Genomic DNA, 18643 nt, shown 5'->3' with positions numbered 1-18643 from the left:
CTACCACCCTACCCCCTCTCTAAACCCCAGTCCTCCCCTGGTCTACCATACTACCCCCTCTCTAAACCCGTCTTCCCCTGGTCTACCATACTACCCCCTCTCTAAACCCCAGTCCTCTCCTGGTCTACCACCCTACCCCCTCTCTAAACCCCAGTCCTCCCCTGGTCTACCATACTACCCCCTCTCTAAACCCGTCTTCCCCTGGTCTACCATACTACCCCCTCTCTAAACCCGTCTTCCCCTGGTCTACCATACTACCCCCTCTCTAAACCCCAGTCCTCCCCTGGTCTACCACCCTACCCCCTCTCTAAACCCGTCTTCCCCTGGTCTACCATGCTACCCCCTCTCTAAACCCCAGTCCTCCCCTGGTCTACCATACTACCCCCTCTCTAAACCCCAGTCTTCCCCTGGTCTACCACCCTACCCCCTCTCTAAACCCGTCTTCCCCTGGTCTACCATACTACCCCCTCTCTAAACCCCAGTCCTCCCCTGGTCTACCATACTACCCACTCTAAACCCCAGTCCTCCCCTGGTCTACCATACTACCCCCTCTCTAAACCCCAGTCCTCCCCTGGTCTACCATACTACCCCCTCTAAACCCCAGTCCTCCCCTGGTCTACCATACTACCCCCTCTCTAAACCCCAGTCTTCCCCTGGTCTACCATACTACCCCCTCTCTAAACCCCAGTCCTCCCCTGGTCTACCATACTACCCCCTCTAAACCCCAGTCCTCCCCTGGTCTACCATACTACCCCCTCTCTAAACCCCAGTCCTCCCCTGGTCTACCACCCTACCCCCTCTCTAAACCCCAGTCTTCCCCTGGTCTACCACCCTACCCCCTCTCTAAACCCCAGTGCTCCCCTGGTCTACCACCCTACCCCCTCTCTAAACCCCAGTCCTCTCCTGGTCTACCATACTACCTCCTCTCTAAACCCCAGTCCTTCCTTAGTCTACCGTACTACCCCCTCTCTAAACCCCAGTCCTTCCCTGGTCTACCATACTACCTCCTCTCTAAACCCCACCCCAGTCCTTCCCTGGTCTACCGTACTATCCCCTCTCTAAACCCCAGCCCAGTCCTTCCCTGGTCTACCGTACTACCTCCTCTCTAAACCCCAGTCCTTCCCTGGTCTACCATACTACCTCCTCTCTAAACCCCACCCCACTCCTTCCCTGGTCTACCGTACTACCTCCTCTCTAAACCCCAGCCCAGTCCTTCCTTGGTCTACCATACTACCTCCTCTCTAAACCCCAGTCCTTCCCTGGTCTACCGTACTACCTCCTCTCTAAACCCCAGCCCAGTCCTTCCCTGGTCTACCATACTACCTCTTCTCTAAACCCCAGTCCAGTCCTTCCCTGGTCTACCGTACTACCTCCTCTCTAAACCCCAGCCCAGTCCTTCCCTGGTCTACCATACTACCTCCTCTCTAAACCCCAGTCCTTCCCTGGTCTACCGTACTACCTCCTCTCTAAACCCCACCCCAGTCCTTCCCTGGTCTACCGTACTATCCCCTCTCTAAACCCCAGCCCAGTCCTCCCCTGGTCTACCGTACTACCTCCTCTCTAAACCCCAGTCCTTCCCTGGTCTACCGTACTACCTCCTCTCTAAACCCCAGCCCAGTCCTTCCCTGGTCTACCATACTACCTCTTCTCTAAACCCCAGTCCAGTCCTCCCCTGGTCTCAAAGCATGTGGTTCATATTCACACTGCACCAGGGAGCTCAATGGTTCTGGGACAGAACCAGATTCCCTCCAGACAGAACCAGATTCCCTCCAGAGCTCCCAGTTCAAACTGAAATGGAAATATTACAGGAGGGAAAGCTGGGTAATACGGCTTGAGGCGTGGTCAAACACACACACACACACACACACACACACACACACACACACACACACACACACACACACACACACACACACACACACACACACACACACACACACACACAGGCCCCGACCCAACCCCCAACCAGTCATCCAGGCCGCCAGGCAGGAGCCACACTTCTCAGCCCCAGTAGCAGCGCCCCTCACCGCCCCGGGGTTCCAGACCTCCTGGCCACCGGGTCATTGGGTCAGCCTGAAATGACCCATCATGATTAACTCCTTACACTCTTACTGCAGAACACAGGACAGGTTTAACGGAATGGAATGGAAGGTTCTATGTTAGAACAACTAGAGGGACAGTTTAATATAAACTGAATGGAAGGTTCTATGTTAGAACAACTAGGGGGACAGTTTAATATAAACTGAATGGAAGGTTCTATGTTAGAACAACTAGAGGGACAGTTTAATATAAACTGAATGGAAGGTTCTATGTTAGAACAACTAGGGGGACAGTTTAATATAAACTGAATGGAAGGTTCTATGTTAGAACAACTAGGGGGACAGTTTAATGGAATGGAAATGAAACTTTGTCTTGACTTGGAACTAAAATATGTTTTTGTCTATTGCTTGCTAAGCTGTTGTGGAGTATTGTAGTGTGTGTGTGTCCCTGTCTCTGTGTGTGTGGGGGGGTAGCCCTGCCCCTAGTGAGTGATCTTTCCCTCCTTGTGAAACAAAACACTTGTCTATTCTTCCCCCACTTTCCCTCATCTCTCAATGAAACCTTTTTCCAAGCTGCTTAAGCAGCCATAGAGGCATTTTGCTGGCCCTTAGAGAACGCTGTAGAGCCAGCCATAGAGGCATTTTGCTGGCCCATAGAGAACGCTGTAGAGCCAGCCATAGAGGCATTTTGCTGGCCCATAGAGAACGCTGTAGAGCCAGCCATAGAGGCATTTTGCTGGCCCATAGAGAACGCTGTAGAGCTAGCCATAAAGGCATTTTGCTGGCCCATAGAGAACGCTGTAAAGGTCTGCTCTCTACTAGACAACCAGTCTAGAGTTCTGTTGAAATAGGAGATGCTTATCAGGGCATATTTGACACAAACACACACACACACACTGCTACTAATAATACAACTCAGAATCGTGGACTGACTTGTGCGGCCGGTGCCATTGGCTGCTTTTGTGTGATTACCCACAATGCCTTTCAATGTCTTTCTCTGGATGTGCCATTTTTTCCACCTCTATTGATGGACGGGTTGACTTGATGCTTTGAATGGCAGATCTCCTCCTAGACTTTCCACTCCATTGTGTTGCTGGGCCAGATAGAGAGACAGGGACCAGAAGGAGAGAATGCATTGAGCTCCAGTAGAATTTAAAAGTCTAAGTCAGTAGTCTGCTGGTCTTGATAAGAATTAGTTATAAACGACAGCTGAGATTAAATAGAGCAGTAATGAGAGAAGGATATTTGAATATGGTAGTTTTACCTGCTGCTGAATGAATGAATTACATTTTTTAATGAATTAACGTTTTATTTTCGTGTCAAATCGCCAATTTGCAACCAATCCCTTATGGGATTAATTGACACATAAACAAACATTACAATAATTCACTATGATAATTAAATTATCATTCTTCTTCCAGTGTTCTCTGCATTGCACGTTCCATAAAGAGTGAAAAAAATAATATATCTCAATACCTAATAGAAAATAAGGTTATCCTGCTATTGTTTGTCATTATAGATGGTCTGGGGATGTGTTTAGTCCTGTCTATATAATAAGTGTTTGTCTTTATAGATGGTCTGGGGATGTGTTTAGTCCTGTCTATATAATAAGTGTTTGTCATTATAGATGGTCTGGGGATGTGTTTAGTCCTGTCTATATAATAAGTGTTTGTCATTATAGATGGTCTGGGGATGTGTTTAGTCCTGTCTATATAATAAGTGTTTGTCTTTATAGATGGTCTGGGGATGTGTTTAGTCCTGTCTATATAATAAGTGTTTGTCATTATAGATGGTCTGGGGATGTGTTTAGTCCTGTCTATATAATAAGTGTTTGTCATTATAGATGGTCTGGGGATGTGTTTAGTCCTGTCTATATAATAAGTGTTTGTCATTATAGCTGGTCTGGGGATGTGTTTAGTCCTGTCTATATAATAAGTGTTTGTCATTATAGCTGGTCTGGGGATGTGTTTAGTCCTGTCTATATAATAAGTGTTTGTCTTTATAGATGGTCTGGGGATGTGTTTAGTCCTGTCTATATAATAAGTGTTTGTCATTATAGATGGTCTGGGGATGTGTTTAGTCCTGTCTATATAATAAGTGTTTGTCTTTATAGATGGTCTGGGATGTGTTTAGTCCTGTCTATATAATAAGTGTTTGTCTTTATAGATGGTCTGGGGATGTGTTTAGTCCTGTCTATATAATAAGTGTTTGTCTTTATAGATGGTCTGGGATGTGTTTAGTCCTGTCTATATAATAAGTGTTTGTCATTATAGCTGGTCTGGGGATGTGTTTAGTCCTGTCTATATAATAAGTGTTTGTCTTTATAGATGGTCTGGGGATGTGTTTAGTCCTGTCTATATAATAAGTGTTTGTCTTTATAGCTGGTCTGGGGATGTGTTTAGTCCTGTCTATATAATAAGTGTTTGTCTTTATAGATGGTCTAGGGATGTGTTTAGTCCTGTCTATATAATAAGTGTTTGTCTTTATAGATGGTCTGGGGATGTGTTTAACCCTGTCTATATAATAAGTGTTTGTCTTTATAGCTGGTCTAGGGATGTGTTTAACCCTGTCTATATAATAAGTGTTTGTCTTTATAGATGGTCTGGGGATGTGTTTAACCCTGTCTATATAATAAGTGTTTGTCTTTATAGATGGTCTGGGGATGTGTTTAGTCCTGTCTATATAATAAGTGTTTGTCTTTATAGATGGTCTGGGGATGTGTTTAGTCCTGTCTATATAATAAGTGTTTGTCTTTATAGATGGTCTGGGGATGTGTTTAGTCCTGTCTATATAATAAGTGTTTGTCATTATAGATGGTCTAGGGATGTGTTTAGTCCTGTCTATATAATAAGTGTTTGTCTTTATAGATGGTCTAGGGATGTGTTTAGTCCTGTCTATATAATAAGTGTTTGTCTTTATAGATGGTCTAGGGATGTGTTTAGTCCTGTCTATATAATAAGTGTTTGTCTTTATAGCTGGTCTAGGAATGTGTTTAGTCCTGTCTATATAATAAGTGTCCTGTATACCAAGCTGTTTAAATTCAAAGATTTCAACCCTTAGCGAACCTCACCCCTAGAAAACCCATTGTCTGTATATTACACTAGGTTTTCATTTGGTTCAACTGTCTTTTAAACTATTGATTGGCATGGCAGTGTTATAACAAACCTAAACCTCATAGTAGTAATGGTAGGTTGGAGTTTAGTAATTGAACATGTAACAGTAGCCTAGTGTTGTGATCTAGGTGAGATGAAGGCAGGCTGTCTGCAGAAGGGGATTACCTGGCTGGTCTCAGGGGAGCCTGACCCCTGACCTCTATAATGAAAGGGGGGAGGGCCCCAGACAAAAGACTTGTTAGACCCAGAGAACACAACACACTGGAAACGTATCCCTTATCCCCAATGTGATGGGATACTCTGGTATGTCTCACCTTTTCCTCCTCTTAAAGATTCCTGCCTCTACTGCTTCCTTTTCCTCCTCTTAAAGATTCCTGCCTCTACTGCTTCCTTTTCCTCCTCTTAAAGATTCCTGCCTCTACTGCTTCCTTTTCCTCCTCTTAAAGATTCCAACCATTCCTTTCACTGACTCAATGTTTTGAGGGGAAAATGGGCGAGCAGCGAACACTTGAAATGTAGCCAACCAACACGAGGAGTGGAAATGTGACGCTTTGGATATTTGAAAGAACCTTTGGCTGCCTGGCTGGAGCTGGGGGAGGTAGATTGTTTGTGTGTGGAATTGGATTGGAAGTAGTATTATGTATGAAGTCTGACTTTGAGCTGTGGCTTTTGAATCAAAGCGGGAAGATCAAAGTTGTTATTCATGTGTGTCAGACAGTGTTTGATCTACTGGTGCTGCAGAGTGTAGACTCGCTTCACCTCAGTGGAATTCTTACGCGAATCGGAACAGACAGTGATTGATTTGTGTGTGTGTGTCCAGGAAGTCCTCCTGTTTTGCCTCCCAGAACCGTAGCTCCCCTTTTCATAAGCCTTAATACCATGGATTCATTCAACAATAGCTGTATTTAAATGCAACATTATTAAATGAACCTTGGGTAAGAAACAAAAACAGCTATGGTCATTATAAGCTACGTTTTCAGTTGTTGTGAATGACTGAATTCCTGGTGATATTGCAGTGGCAAATAACTTCCCATCCTAATTTTCTAATTCCACCTTTTGCCTTTCCTCTCGTTTCAGTCACCCTCCCCAAGGCCCTCTTCCTCCCAGCCTCCTCCTCTCCCCCCACCCCCTCCAGACGCTCCATGCAGTCCCCCTCCTCCTATCGCCTGCCCCACCCGCTGCCCCCTCTGCCCGTGCGGAAGGGGGTCCGGGGCCGGCGCCCTAAACTCCAGACCATCGCCCTGCTCAAGGCAGCGGCGGAGGCCGCAGCCGAGGCTGCTCTGAATGGTACGCCACAGGTCTCCGGCTCCCAGCTAGCACCCAGACCCCATAAGAAGAGGGGGCCCAAGCCTGGGAGCAAGGTAAGGAGCTATGGTCAATGAACCAGTTTCCTGGATCCAGATTGAGTTTAGTACTGGACTGAAAAAGTATGCTTATTGGAACAGCATTTTTATTGTAAATCTGTTTAATGAAATGTACATGTGACTGGTTGGTGATTGGCTGCAGTTAACACTCCTGGAGGAGTTTCATATCCAGTCCAATCAATTTACACGATGTTGTATGACAACATCACAGTGGTATTATTACAGTGGGTGTGCTGTGTAGTGTCAGTATATGATAGGGATCAAAGAGTTGTCAGTGAACAAGGTTGTGTTTGTTCAGAGGAAGCCACGTGTGCTGCCGTCCTCGGGGACAGGCTCTGTATATACTACAGCCTCTGAGACCAGACTGATCAACGTTCATGGACCAAAGGACAACAGCCTCAGCTCCAGCCCTGGAGTGGTCTCCACAGGTAAGACTCAGTCCTGTCAGATAAATAATAACATTGATGCAGTTTAACAGATCGCTGTATTAACAGATATACACTGAGTGGACAAAACATCCAGCTCTTTCCTTGACATAGACTGACCAGGTGAATCCAGGTTGAAGCTGTGATCCCTTATTGATGTCACTTGTTAAATCCACTTCAATCAGTGTAGATGAAGGGGAGGAGACAGGTTAAAGGATTTTTAAGCCTTGAGACCATTGAGACATGGATTGTGTTCCATTCAGAGGGTGAATGGGCAAGACAAAGATTTAAGTGTCTTTGAACGGGTATGGTAGTAGGTGCCAGGCGCTCCGGTTTGGGTCAAGAACTACAACGCTGCTGGGGTTTTCACACTCAACAGTTTCCTGTGTGTATAAAGAATGGTCCACCACCCAAAGGACATCCAGCCAACTTGACACAACTGTGGGAAGGATTGTAGTCAATATGGGTCAGCATCCCTGTGGAACGCTGTTGACACCTTGTAGAGTCCATGCCCTGACGAATTGAGGCTCTTCTGAGGGGAAAAGCGGGTGCAACTCCATATTAGGAAGGTGTTCCTAATGTTTGGTACACTCAGTATATATGCCCACGCTAGAGCAGTCCAGCTGGTCCCTTGTTCTGAATGATTTAACTGATCCACCTAGAGCAGTCCAGCTGGTCCCTTGTTCTGAGTGATTTAACTGATCCACCTAGAGCAGTCCAGCTGGTCCCTTGTTCTGAATGATTTAACTGATCCATCTAGAGCAGTCCAGCTGGTCCCTTGTTCTGAATGATTTAACTGATCCATCTAGAGCAGTCCAGCTGGTCCCTTGTTCTGAATGATTTAACTGATCCACCTAGAGCAGTCCAGCTGGTCCCTTGTTCTGAATGATTTAACTGATCCACCTAGAGCAGTCCAGCTGGTCCCTTGTTCTGAATGATTTAACTGATACATCTAGAACGAAGCTTTAGACATGTTCTAGTGCCTCCTGACCTTCATCTCTCTCTCTCTCTCCTCCAGTGTGTGTGTACGTGAACAAGCACGGAGCCTGCGGCCCACACCTGGACAGGAAGCAGTTGCAGCAGCTGCCGGACCACTTTGGGCCAGGTCCGGTCAACACTGTCCTACAGCAGGCTGTTCAGGCATGTGTGGACTGTGCCTACCAGCCTACCTTCCTTTTCAGCTTTCTACAGTCCCAGTCCGACGGAGGAGAGATCATCAGAGGTATTATAACCATAGATGTATAACCCTAGATAGGAGAAGAGATCGTCAGGTATTATAGCTATAGATATAGAACCCTAGATAGTCTGATGTCATGTAGTCCCTATACATCAGAATGGAACAGTTGGTCAGCCATTTTGGCTGGGGCCTGTCCTGATATATGGTCTGTGGTTATAGCTAGTGTAGTATTGTTGAGGTGTTCTATGGTTGTGTAATGGAGGTGGGTCGGTGAACTGCTGTGCTGACGTGATGAGTAACTAAGCTTGCCTGTGAGCTGAAGACTTGTTAGCTTCCTCAAGCTCATGCCTGTAAGCTTTAGTTCAGCTCGCTAACACAGTCCTGTGATGTGTCGGAGACTCAGGTCCGAACTCAGATGGTCCAAACCCCACTGGACAGAAACACTAGGGTTGTTACTCCATGACATGATGAAGAAGCCAGAAGAACACCTCGCTCCCTAGACCGTCTACTCTACACAGACAGGGCTACATATTCAAATAGTTCCTCAGTCCTCATTAAAATAATGCCAAATGGGAATATGGGATAGGCTGGGGATTCAATCAGGCAGTAGGAATTGGTTTAGGCTGCAGGGCCCACATGGTGCACTGGATAATGCCTGGTGGGATAAAGTGTGTGTGCAGCAGCTGATGTCATGTGTCTGGGGGTAATGAGAACTGACATGTGTGCGTAACCTGGTTTGGGAGGGGCTCCCCGGGGGGGTCCCAGTCTGTGTGTTGGGGGGTCATCTGATGCTGGGCCATCTGTTACTGCACCATATAAACCAAATAATCCTGTCTGTTACTGCACCATAGAAACCAAATAATCCTGTCTGATACTGCACCATATAAACCAAATAATCCTGTCTGATACTGCACCATAGAAACCAAATAATCCCGTCTGTTACTGCGCCATAGAAACCAAATAATCCTGTCTGTTACTGCTCCATAGAAACCAAATAATCCTGTCTGATACTGCACAATAGAAACCAAATAATCCTGTCTGTTACTGCCCCATAGAAACCAAATAATCCTGTCTGTTACTGCACCATAGAAACCAAATAATCCTCTCTGTTACTGCGCCATATAAACAAAATAAGGTCCCTAACAGATAGTGTTTCAACAGCTAGGTAAAGAGCTGTGTGATGGATGCTGTGTGATGGATGTCTGGTAAAGCCAGTCATTTCTCCATCTGCTGAGTGCCTCTGCCTGCCTCTCTCAGCCCAGATACATACAGTTGAAGTCGGAAGTTTACATACACATTTAAACATAGTTTTTCACAATTCCTGACATTTAATCCTAATAAAAATGCCCTGTTTTAGGTCAGTTAGGATCACCAGTTTATTTTAAGAATGTGAAATGTCAGAATAATAGTAGAGAATTATTTATTTCAGCTTTTATTTCTTTCATCACATTCCCAGTGGGTCAGAAGTTTACAAACACTCAATTAGTATTTGCTAGCGTTGCCTTTAAATTGTTTAACTTGGGTCAAACGTTTCGGGTAGCCTTCCACAAGCTTCCCACAATAAGTTGGGTAAATTTTGGCCCATTCCTCCTGACAGAGCTGGTGTAACTGAGTCAGGTTTGTAGGCCTCCTTGCTCGCACATGCTTTTTTTCAGTTCTGCCCACAAATTTTCTATAGGATTGAGGTCAGGGCTTTGTGATGGCCACTCCAATACCTTGACTTTGTTGTCCTTAAGCCATTTTGCCACAACTTTGGAAGTATGCTTGGGGTCATTGTCCATTTGGAAGACCCATTTTCGACCAAGCTTTAACTTCCTGACTGATGTCTTGAGATGTTGCTTCAATAAATCCACAATTTTCCATCCTCATGATGCCATCTATTTTGTGAAGTGCACCAGTCCCTCCTGCAGCAAGACACCCCCACAACATGATGCTGCCACCCCCGTGCTTCACGGTTTGGATGGTGTTCTTCGGCTTGCAAGCCTCCCCCTTTTTCCTCCAAACACAACGATGGTGATTATGGCCAAACAGTTCTATTTTTGTTTCATCAGACCAAAGGACATTTCTCCAAAAAGTATGATCTTTGTCCCCATGTGCGGTTGCAAACCGTAGTCTGGCTTTTTTTATGGCGGTTTTGGAGCAGTGGCTTCTTCCTTGCTGAGCGGCCTTTCAGGTTATGTCGATATAGGACTCGTTTTACTGTGGATGTAGATACTTTTGTACCTGTTTCCTCCAGCATCTTCACAAGGTCCTTTGCTGTTGTTCTGGGATTGATTTGCACTTTTGGCACCAAAGTGCGTTCATCTCTAGGAGACAGAACGCGTCTCCTTCCTGAGCTGTATGACGGCTGCATGGTCCCATGGTGTTTATACTTGCGTACTATTGTTTGTACAGATTAACGTGGTACCTTCAGGCGTTTGGAAATTGCTCCCAAGGATGAACCAGACTTGTGGAGGTCTAAAAAAAATTTCTGAGGTCTTGGCTGATTTCTTTAGATTTTCCCATGATGTCAAGCAAAGAGGCACTGAGTTTGAAGGTAGGCCTTGAAATACATCCACAGGTACCTCCAATTGACACAAATTATGTCAATTAGCCTATCAGAAGCTTCTAAAGCCATGACATCATTTTCTGGAAATTTCCAAGCTGTTTAAACGCAGTCAACTTGGTGTATGTAAACTTCTGACCCACTGGAATTGTGATACAGTGAAATAATCTGTCTGTAAACAATTGTTGGGAAAATTACTTGTGTCATGCCAAAGCTATAGTTTGTTAACAAGAAATTTGTGTAGTGGTTGAAAAACAAGTTTTAATGACTCCAAACTAAGTGTATGTAAACTTCTGACTTCAACTGTACAACCACATCAGCAGAACAATGACTTCAGGGGACTCTGGTTCAGTCCAACACTGACGTTTGCTTTCTCCCCTCTCCCAGTATGTAGTGACGGAAGGCTCATCTATGTCAAGCTGCCCCAGGCCTTCAGTGCCTCTGTAATCAGCTAGATACCATATGACTGTGTCTATCTGTTCTGTCTCCCACCCTGCAGTGCGGTCTGATGGGGGGATCCACTATGTCAAGCTGCCCCAGGCCTCCTCTGCCTCCTTCGTGCTCAGGTTCATGGAGACTCTGTGTCACCAGCTGCAGAGTGACAACCTGTTCTCCTCCCAACCCTTCAGCCCTGCATTCATGGCCTCCACTGGACACACAGCCTACGACAGGAGCACGTCAGGTAATGCCTGCAAACCGTGGCGTGGCGTGTGTGTGTGTGTGTGTTTGTGAGCTTTTCCTTATCTTTGCCACAAAGCCACAAGCCAGCATGTATTTTCCATCAACATACACCATCAACAGTCACATTAGAAACTGTGGCTATTTCTCTAATATTCCATTGGTCATCTATAATGTCATAGCATTTCCTTCAACAGGTCACTGACCCACATGAAACATCAGACCCCAAAAAACACAAGTTTATAGAGATATCTCAGTGGCCCTCAGTTGGCAGTAGCTGATGCCATGTCTTGTCTCTCCTCTCCTCTGTTCTCTCCAGTAAAAGAAGAGATGTCAGAGGCCTTGTCCATAGCCAGAGGCACCGTAGGAAGGAGCAGGCGCTTCCAGATGGACAGAGACAGGGACTATAACCTTTACCCTGCCCCCTTGTCCTCCTCCAAACGGCTGCACAGCACAGAGGCACACCCCTCGGAAGGTACACTAACACCCCTCGGCCTCAGAGCTACCCCTGGTGCACTCACTGGGGATGCATCGCAATAGTTTGAAATGACCTCCTGTCCTTCCTTTGTCATCTCGTCTCCTTCAGTACTGATATATAAACACAAAATACAGGATAAGGAAAAAACTAAATGGAGGATAGCTACCCAGGAATTGACTTTCACCTTTCCAGTTCTTTAATGTCAGTGCAGATGAAATGGGGAGAGGAAGACTCTCTACACTATTAAGATGCAGCCCAGTGCTGGACTGGGCACTGTGATTAACTAGAAGGAGAGGAAGCCTCTCTACACTATTAAGATGCAGCCCAGTGCTGGACTGGGCACTGTGATTAACTAGAAAGAGAGGAAGCCTCTCTACACTATTAAGATGCAGCCCAGTGCTGGACTGGGCACTGTGATTAACTAGAAAGAGAGGAAGCCTCTCTACACTATTAAGATGCAGCCCAGTGCTGGACTGGGCACTGTGATTAACTAGAAGGAGAGGAAGCCTCTCTACACTATTAAGATGCAGCCCAGTGCTGGACTGGGCACTGTGATTAACTAGAAGGAGAGGAAGCCTCTCTACACTATTAAGATGCAGCCCAGTGCTGGACTGGGCACTGTGATTAACTAGAAGGAGAGGAAGCCTCTCTACACTATTAAGATGCAGCCCAGTGCTGGACTGGGCACTGTGATTAACTAGAAGGAGAGGAAGCCTCTCTACACTATTAAGATGCAGCCCAGTGCTGGACTGGGCACTGTGATTAACTAGAAGGAGAGGAAGCCTCTCTACACTATTAAGATGCAGCCCAGTGCTGGACTGGGCACTGTGATTAACTAGAAGGACCACTCTACTGAATTAACACAAATAACCACTTCCTTGTGTCCTCAGTAGAGTGATAGTTGTGGCCAATCTTCTTCCTTCTTATTGCCTCCTGATTCTACATTATTGAAACACTATCCTTAATGCATAACTGCTGTTTGATTAATTAAAACTTCCGCTTGTATAGTTTATTAATGAAGTCCTAGTAACTGTACAGATATTGATGACCTGCCACTGTTCAATGTAATTGCATCAGCAGCTAACGGCTAAGCTACCACTTCATGATTAATCACCGATCACCAAGCAGCTAACGGCTAAGCTACCACTTCATGATTAATCACCTACCAGCTAACGGCTAAGCTACCACTTCATGATTAATCACCGATCACCAAGCAGCTAACGGCTAAGCTACCACTTCATGATTAATCACCTATCAGCTAACGGCTAAGCTACCACTTCATGATTAATCACCGATCACCAAGCAGCTAACGGCTAAGCTACCACTTCATGATTAATCACCGATCACCAAGCAACTAACGGCTAAGCTACCACTTCATGATTAATCATCGATCACCAAGCAGCTAACGGCTAAGCTACCACTTCATGATTAATCACCGATCACCAAGCAGCTAACGGCTAAGCTACCATTTCATGATTAATCACCGATCACCAAGCAGCTAACGGCTACGCTACGACTTCATGATTAATCACCGATCAACAAGCAGCTAACGGCTACGCTACCACTTCATGATTAATCACCGATCACCAAGCAGCTAATGGCTACGCTACCACTTCATGATTAATCACCGATCAACAAGCAGCTAACGGCTACGCTACCACTTCATGATTAATCACCGATCACCAAGCAGCTAACGGCTAAGCTACCACTTCATGATTAATCACCGATTACCAAGCAGCTAACGGCTACGCTACCACTTCATGATTAATCACCGATCACCAAGCAGCTAACGGCTAAGCTACCACTTCATGATTAATCACCGATCACCAAGCAGCTAATGGCTACGCTACCACTTCATGATTAATCACCGATCACCAAGCAGCTAACGGCTACGCTACCACTTCATGATTAATCACCGATCACCAAGCAGCTAACGGCTAAGCTACCACTTCATGATTAATCACCGATTACCAAGCAGCTAACGGCTACGCTACCACTTCATGATTAATCACCGATCACCAAGCAGCTAACGGCTAAGCTACCACTTCATGATTAATCACTGATCACCAAGCAGCTAACGGCTACGCTACCACTTCATGATTAATCACCGATCACCAAGCAGCTAACGGCTACGCTACCACTTCATGATTAATCACCAATCATCAAACACTTGTTTAGTTTCTCATGGCACATTATTAGATGGCATTTTACTTTAAGAATTCATGTGTGTGACACTGTATTAGTGTGTGTGTCTATACGCTGAGGATCCTACCTCTCTTACCCTCCATCAGAGCCCCTTCCTCGCAGTGAGAACGGTTTGACTGAGGACCCTATGGACACCTCCACCTCTCCCTCTATGACCCCTCACCCCCTGACACAACGCACCACCTCAGAGTACCGTGGCCAGGGGTCCAGCAGCCCCTACTACCCTGGGTCTGGCCCTGGTCACCCCCCACCACCACCCCTCAGGCGCCTGGCCCCCAACCCTCCCGACCTGGGGTCCAGAGGGCTACAGAGAAGAGTGGAAGGTAGGCCTTGTAAGAGCTGAACCCCCATTGGCTGGCTGACTGGACGGGCCTTGTGTGTGCCTCTAGACTCTAGTTGGCCATTTACGTTTGTTTGAATGTTGATTTAATTTTAGTAACTTAACAGACGCTCTTATCCAGAGCGACTTAGTTAGTGCATTCATCTTCAGATAGCTAGGTGAGACACCCACACATCTCAGTCATAGTCAGTACATTTTCCTCAATAAAGCAGCTAAGACAGTGCTAGCAAGACAAGTCAAGTTAGTTCAAGAAAGGCAATGGTGTTTTTATTTTCATTCGTTTAACAGAAGTGTAGTCAAGCAGAAGTGTAGTCAAGCACTGCCACCTAGTGGACAATGCCATGGATATGTTGTACCTTCCCTGTAAAGTATTTTCCTTTATTTCACTAGGCAAGTCAGTTAAGAACAAATTCTTATTTTCAATGACGGCCTAGGAACAGTGGGTCTACTGCCTTGTTCAGGGGCAGAACGATAGATTTGTACCATGTCAGCTCGGGGATTCGATCTTGCAACCTTTCGGTTATAAGGAATAAGGAATTTGAAATGATTTATACTTTTAATAGTTAAGGATATTTTAGAAATTCCATTTACTTTTGATACTTAAGTATATTTTAAACCAAATAGTTTTAGACCTTTACTCAAGTGGTATTTTACTGGGTGACTTTCACTTTTAATTGAGTCATTTTCTATTAAGGTATCTTTACTTTTACTAAAGTATGACAATTGAGTACTTTTCCCACCACTGGGATCTTGAAACCTTTCGGTTACTAGTCCAACGCTCTAACCACTAGGCTCTAACCACTAGGCTCTAACCACTAGGCTCTAACCACTAGGCTCTAACCACTAGGCTCTAACCACTAGGTTCTAACCACTAGGCTCTAACCACTAGGCTCTAACCACTAGGTTCTAACCACTAGGCTCTAACCACTAGGCTCTAACCACTAGGCTCTAACCACTAGGCTCTAACCACTAAGCTCTAACCACTAGGCTCTAACCACTAGGCTCTAACCACTAGGCTCTAACCACTAGGCTAGCGTGCCGCCCTGTAAAGTCTGAAACGATTGGTATTCATGGTGGTTAACTAGAGAGGTGAATATTGAATTCTGACTCTCTGCTGCTCTGTCTGTGTGTTCTGTTCTTCAGCTGCGAGCTCCACCACAGGTCCTGAGCACCTGGCAGCTGCAGACCGGGAGGCTGCAGCGGGGAACGGGGCCGGGAACGCCCCTTCCTCCTGGTCTGTGGATGAGGTGATGCAGTTTGTCCACGACGCCGACCCCCAAACACTTGGACCCCACGTGGAGCTCTTCAGAAAACACGTGAGTGGACCTTGAATGATTTATTTATTGATTGATGACGTTTCTTGTCCTTTTTCTTCCTTTGGAGCATCACTGCTGATAGAGGAAAGGAGACAAGGAGAGGCAGACACTACACTATTGAGATGCCCCCTAGATGTGTGTCTAAGGGCCGGGTCCAGGCCTGATGTTACACTATTTGAGATGCTCCCTAGATTATTTTAATGTTGTGTAAAAATTCAAAAAATATCCCCAAAAAAGAACTACACCCTGGATATGTGTTAGGTGTCTGGTCTGGTTCTGATGTGCTCCAGTCCTCCTTGCTGTGATGCAGCCTGGATATGTGTTAGGTGTCTGGTCTGGTTCTGATGTGCTCCAGCCCTCCTTGCTGTGATGCACCCTGGATATGTGTTAGGTGTCTGGTCTGGTTCTGATGTGCTCCAGCCCTCCTTGCTGTGATGCACCCTGGATATGTGTTAGGTGTCTGGTCTGGTTCTGATGTGCTCCAGCCCTCCTTGCTGTGATGCACCCTGGATATGTGTTAGGTGTCTGGTCTGGTTCTGATGTGCTCCAGCCCTCGTTGCTGTGTGTATGTCCCTGTCAGAAGCAGGAAGCATAAAGGGAGGACCCCTGTGTCACAGAGATAGATTTACAACAGTGTTCTATTCCTATGGCCTGTGTCCTCTGTGTTTAGTCTATAACCTGGGAGTCTAGCAGTGGGCTGTCTCAGAACCTTCCCTACCTGTCTGGAGAGGATCACTTTAATTCCCTCCAGGAAAACCCAACTCTGTTTAACCATACAGGCCATCTACAACCTAGTGAATGTTTACAGTACGACGCCAGACAATTTCTGTTTGGAATTTTCTGTTGATGTCTGTCTGGACATCTCAGCTCAGAGAGAATGATGTTGTTGTTCTGCTGTTATGTTGGTTCTGTGTTGGGGAAAAGGTGCACCTATCACTGTTGAACGTAAAAAAACAACCTTTCATTTAGAAGAGTTAATCATTGATGTTTCGGCCATCTTGGCTGTGTTGGTGCTACGCCCTCTTTCTGACTGCGTTTGTCTCTTGTCTTCAGGAGATCGACGGAAAGGCGCTAATGCTTCTACGTAGTGACATCATCATGAAGTACATGGGTCTGAAGCTAGGCCCCGCCCTCAAGCTATGTCACCACATCGAGAGGCTCAAACAGACCAAACAGTAACACTCTCTCTCTCACACACACACACACACACACACACACACACACACACTAGAATGGGAAGATCATCTTGGCTGTGAAACCCTAAGCACAATGAGTCCTTAATCATTCCTTTGCAGAGACCCTCATACCTCATCCTGTGATGAAGAGCATTCAGAGAAACAGTATGAACGTCAGTATGAACGTCAGTACAGAGAAACACTATGAACGAACTTCAGTCTACTATTCTTTAGAATAGACTCAGCTGAATCCCAAAGGATGATGTTGAGTGTTTACCTACCTATGCATTGTCCATGTACACCTTCTCTCAACCCTTACCTACTTAGCCTGGTCCCAGAATGTTCTGTAAAAAACAAACAGATCTGAGACCAGGCTACTGTCAGCCTTGGAGACCTGGAGATGCAAGGAGCCATCTCCACACAACCCCCAATGGCATGTACTGCTTGTTGCACTAGCCTTTCATTGCAATAAGATATCAACCATTCAGCTTCTATATGGATACTGTGATTTGATTCTTCAATAGTTTCAATATCAAAGGATGTTGATAAGGAGAATGTACCACGCTGGGAAGATTCATTGTTTGTTTTGGACACCGTACTCCTTAGTGCATTCAGGGTGTGACATCACACAACCTGGACTCTTTGGAACACTGATCGCCCAATGGAACTTCTAACCAGGATCTATGATTGTGATTGGACATTCACACATTCCTCTGCTGCGTGTAGATTCTAGAATACGTTGGACAATGAAGACAGGAAGTTCCTGTTCAAGTCAAAGTCTTATTGTAAAGGAAGATGGTGGACTTATGTTTGAAGAACCAGACAAAAAACCTGTGTTTTACATAAAAAGCCAAAAAAGTATGTTTTTTTTATATCTTGGATTTTGTACTGTCTGTAAAAGGTATTATTAATCTCTGCATATATACAGGAAGGTTGTGTTGAATCCTGTCTGTATTTTAACCCAAACAATCTGCTATTTGTAATGGTAGTGTTGGCTATACCATCAGACAACTACCCGATGGTAGCCAAGCTGAACATTGATTGCAATACGTGTATGGCCATCTCATTTCAAATCATAGCCGTTAAAAGTAGATAGTTGACTGTTGGTTGTCTGAAGGTTTTCAAGCACCAAATGGACAGTTGATATGTATTTAACGTTTCATGGTCAGGATATCCAGCATATATGGATACAAGGCTGTATAGCAGTCAGGCAACAGGCTAGGATATGGAGTGTTAGGGGGATTTAACACACAAGCAAAAGAGATGTGGATGGGATTGATTTGTGTCACAACAACCTATAATGTGATAAATATGACTTATTTTAGTATTTATCTTGTCGCTGTGGCAGAAGAAGTGATCAATTTCTGAACATTTTTCAGAAGTCATATATTGAAAACAATCTTTTGTAGTTGCATTTTTATGTGAAAGCTTTTAGTTTAACTGAACGGTAATACTTCAAACGGCCTTGCTTTATTGTGATACTCAGGTTTTACTAGGCTTTTGTGTTTTAGGACAGACTTCTTCATAGTAGCATTTGCTGTAAGTTCATTTTCTGTTTGACAATATTTTAGATCAACTTTGTATATATTTTTTAAGATTCTACATTTTCATCTGTTGTTCCATAGAAACAACACACAGTGTACATATACTGGAAAAACAACTTTTTCAAGTACCGGTACTGGAAAATGCTTGTTTGTTAAATAATATTTGCATATGTACTTTCACGCAATTAAACTTTTTTTTTTCACCATTTGCCTCATTTCATGAGAGTTGACAAGCATTTTTATT

The 18643-nt window shown here is 45.1% G+C and overlaps 2 protein-coding genes across 2 annotated transcripts in view; both read left to right on the top strand.

Annotated features, from left to right (window-relative positions):
- Window positions 1–18614, top strand: part of LOC115188728 (sex comb on midleg-like protein 2) — a 35979-nt gene extending 17365 nt beyond the window's left edge. Inside the window, exons 4-11 of the mRNA XM_029747490.1 lie at window positions 6230–6513; window positions 6815–6944; window positions 7960–8163; window positions 11163–11345; window positions 11661–11816; window positions 14111–14347; window positions 15508–15680; window positions 16734–18614. Coding sequence (XP_029603350.1) covers window positions 6230–6513; window positions 6815–6944; window positions 7960–8163; window positions 11163–11345; window positions 11661–11816; window positions 14111–14347; window positions 15508–15680; window positions 16734–16859 — 1493 coding nt within the window. The 3' untranslated portion in view covers window positions 16860–18614. The remainder of the gene's footprint in view (window positions 1–6229; window positions 6514–6814; window positions 6945–7959; window positions 8164–11162; window positions 11346–11660; window positions 11817–14110; window positions 14348–15507; window positions 15681–16733) is intronic.
- LOC115188729 (Nance-Horan syndrome protein-like) overlaps window positions 1–18643 on the top strand; it is a 190480-nt gene that overhangs the window by 84658 nt on the left and 87179 nt on the right.

The sequence above is a fragment of the Salmo trutta genome, unplaced genomic scaffold (assembly GCF_901001165.1).
Source record: "Salmo trutta unplaced genomic scaffold, fSalTru1.1, whole genome shotgun sequence".
Taxonomy (NCBI): Eukaryota; Metazoa; Chordata; class Actinopteri; order Salmoniformes; family Salmonidae; genus Salmo; species Salmo trutta.
This window is presented reverse-complemented; position numbering and strand designations above follow the sequence as displayed.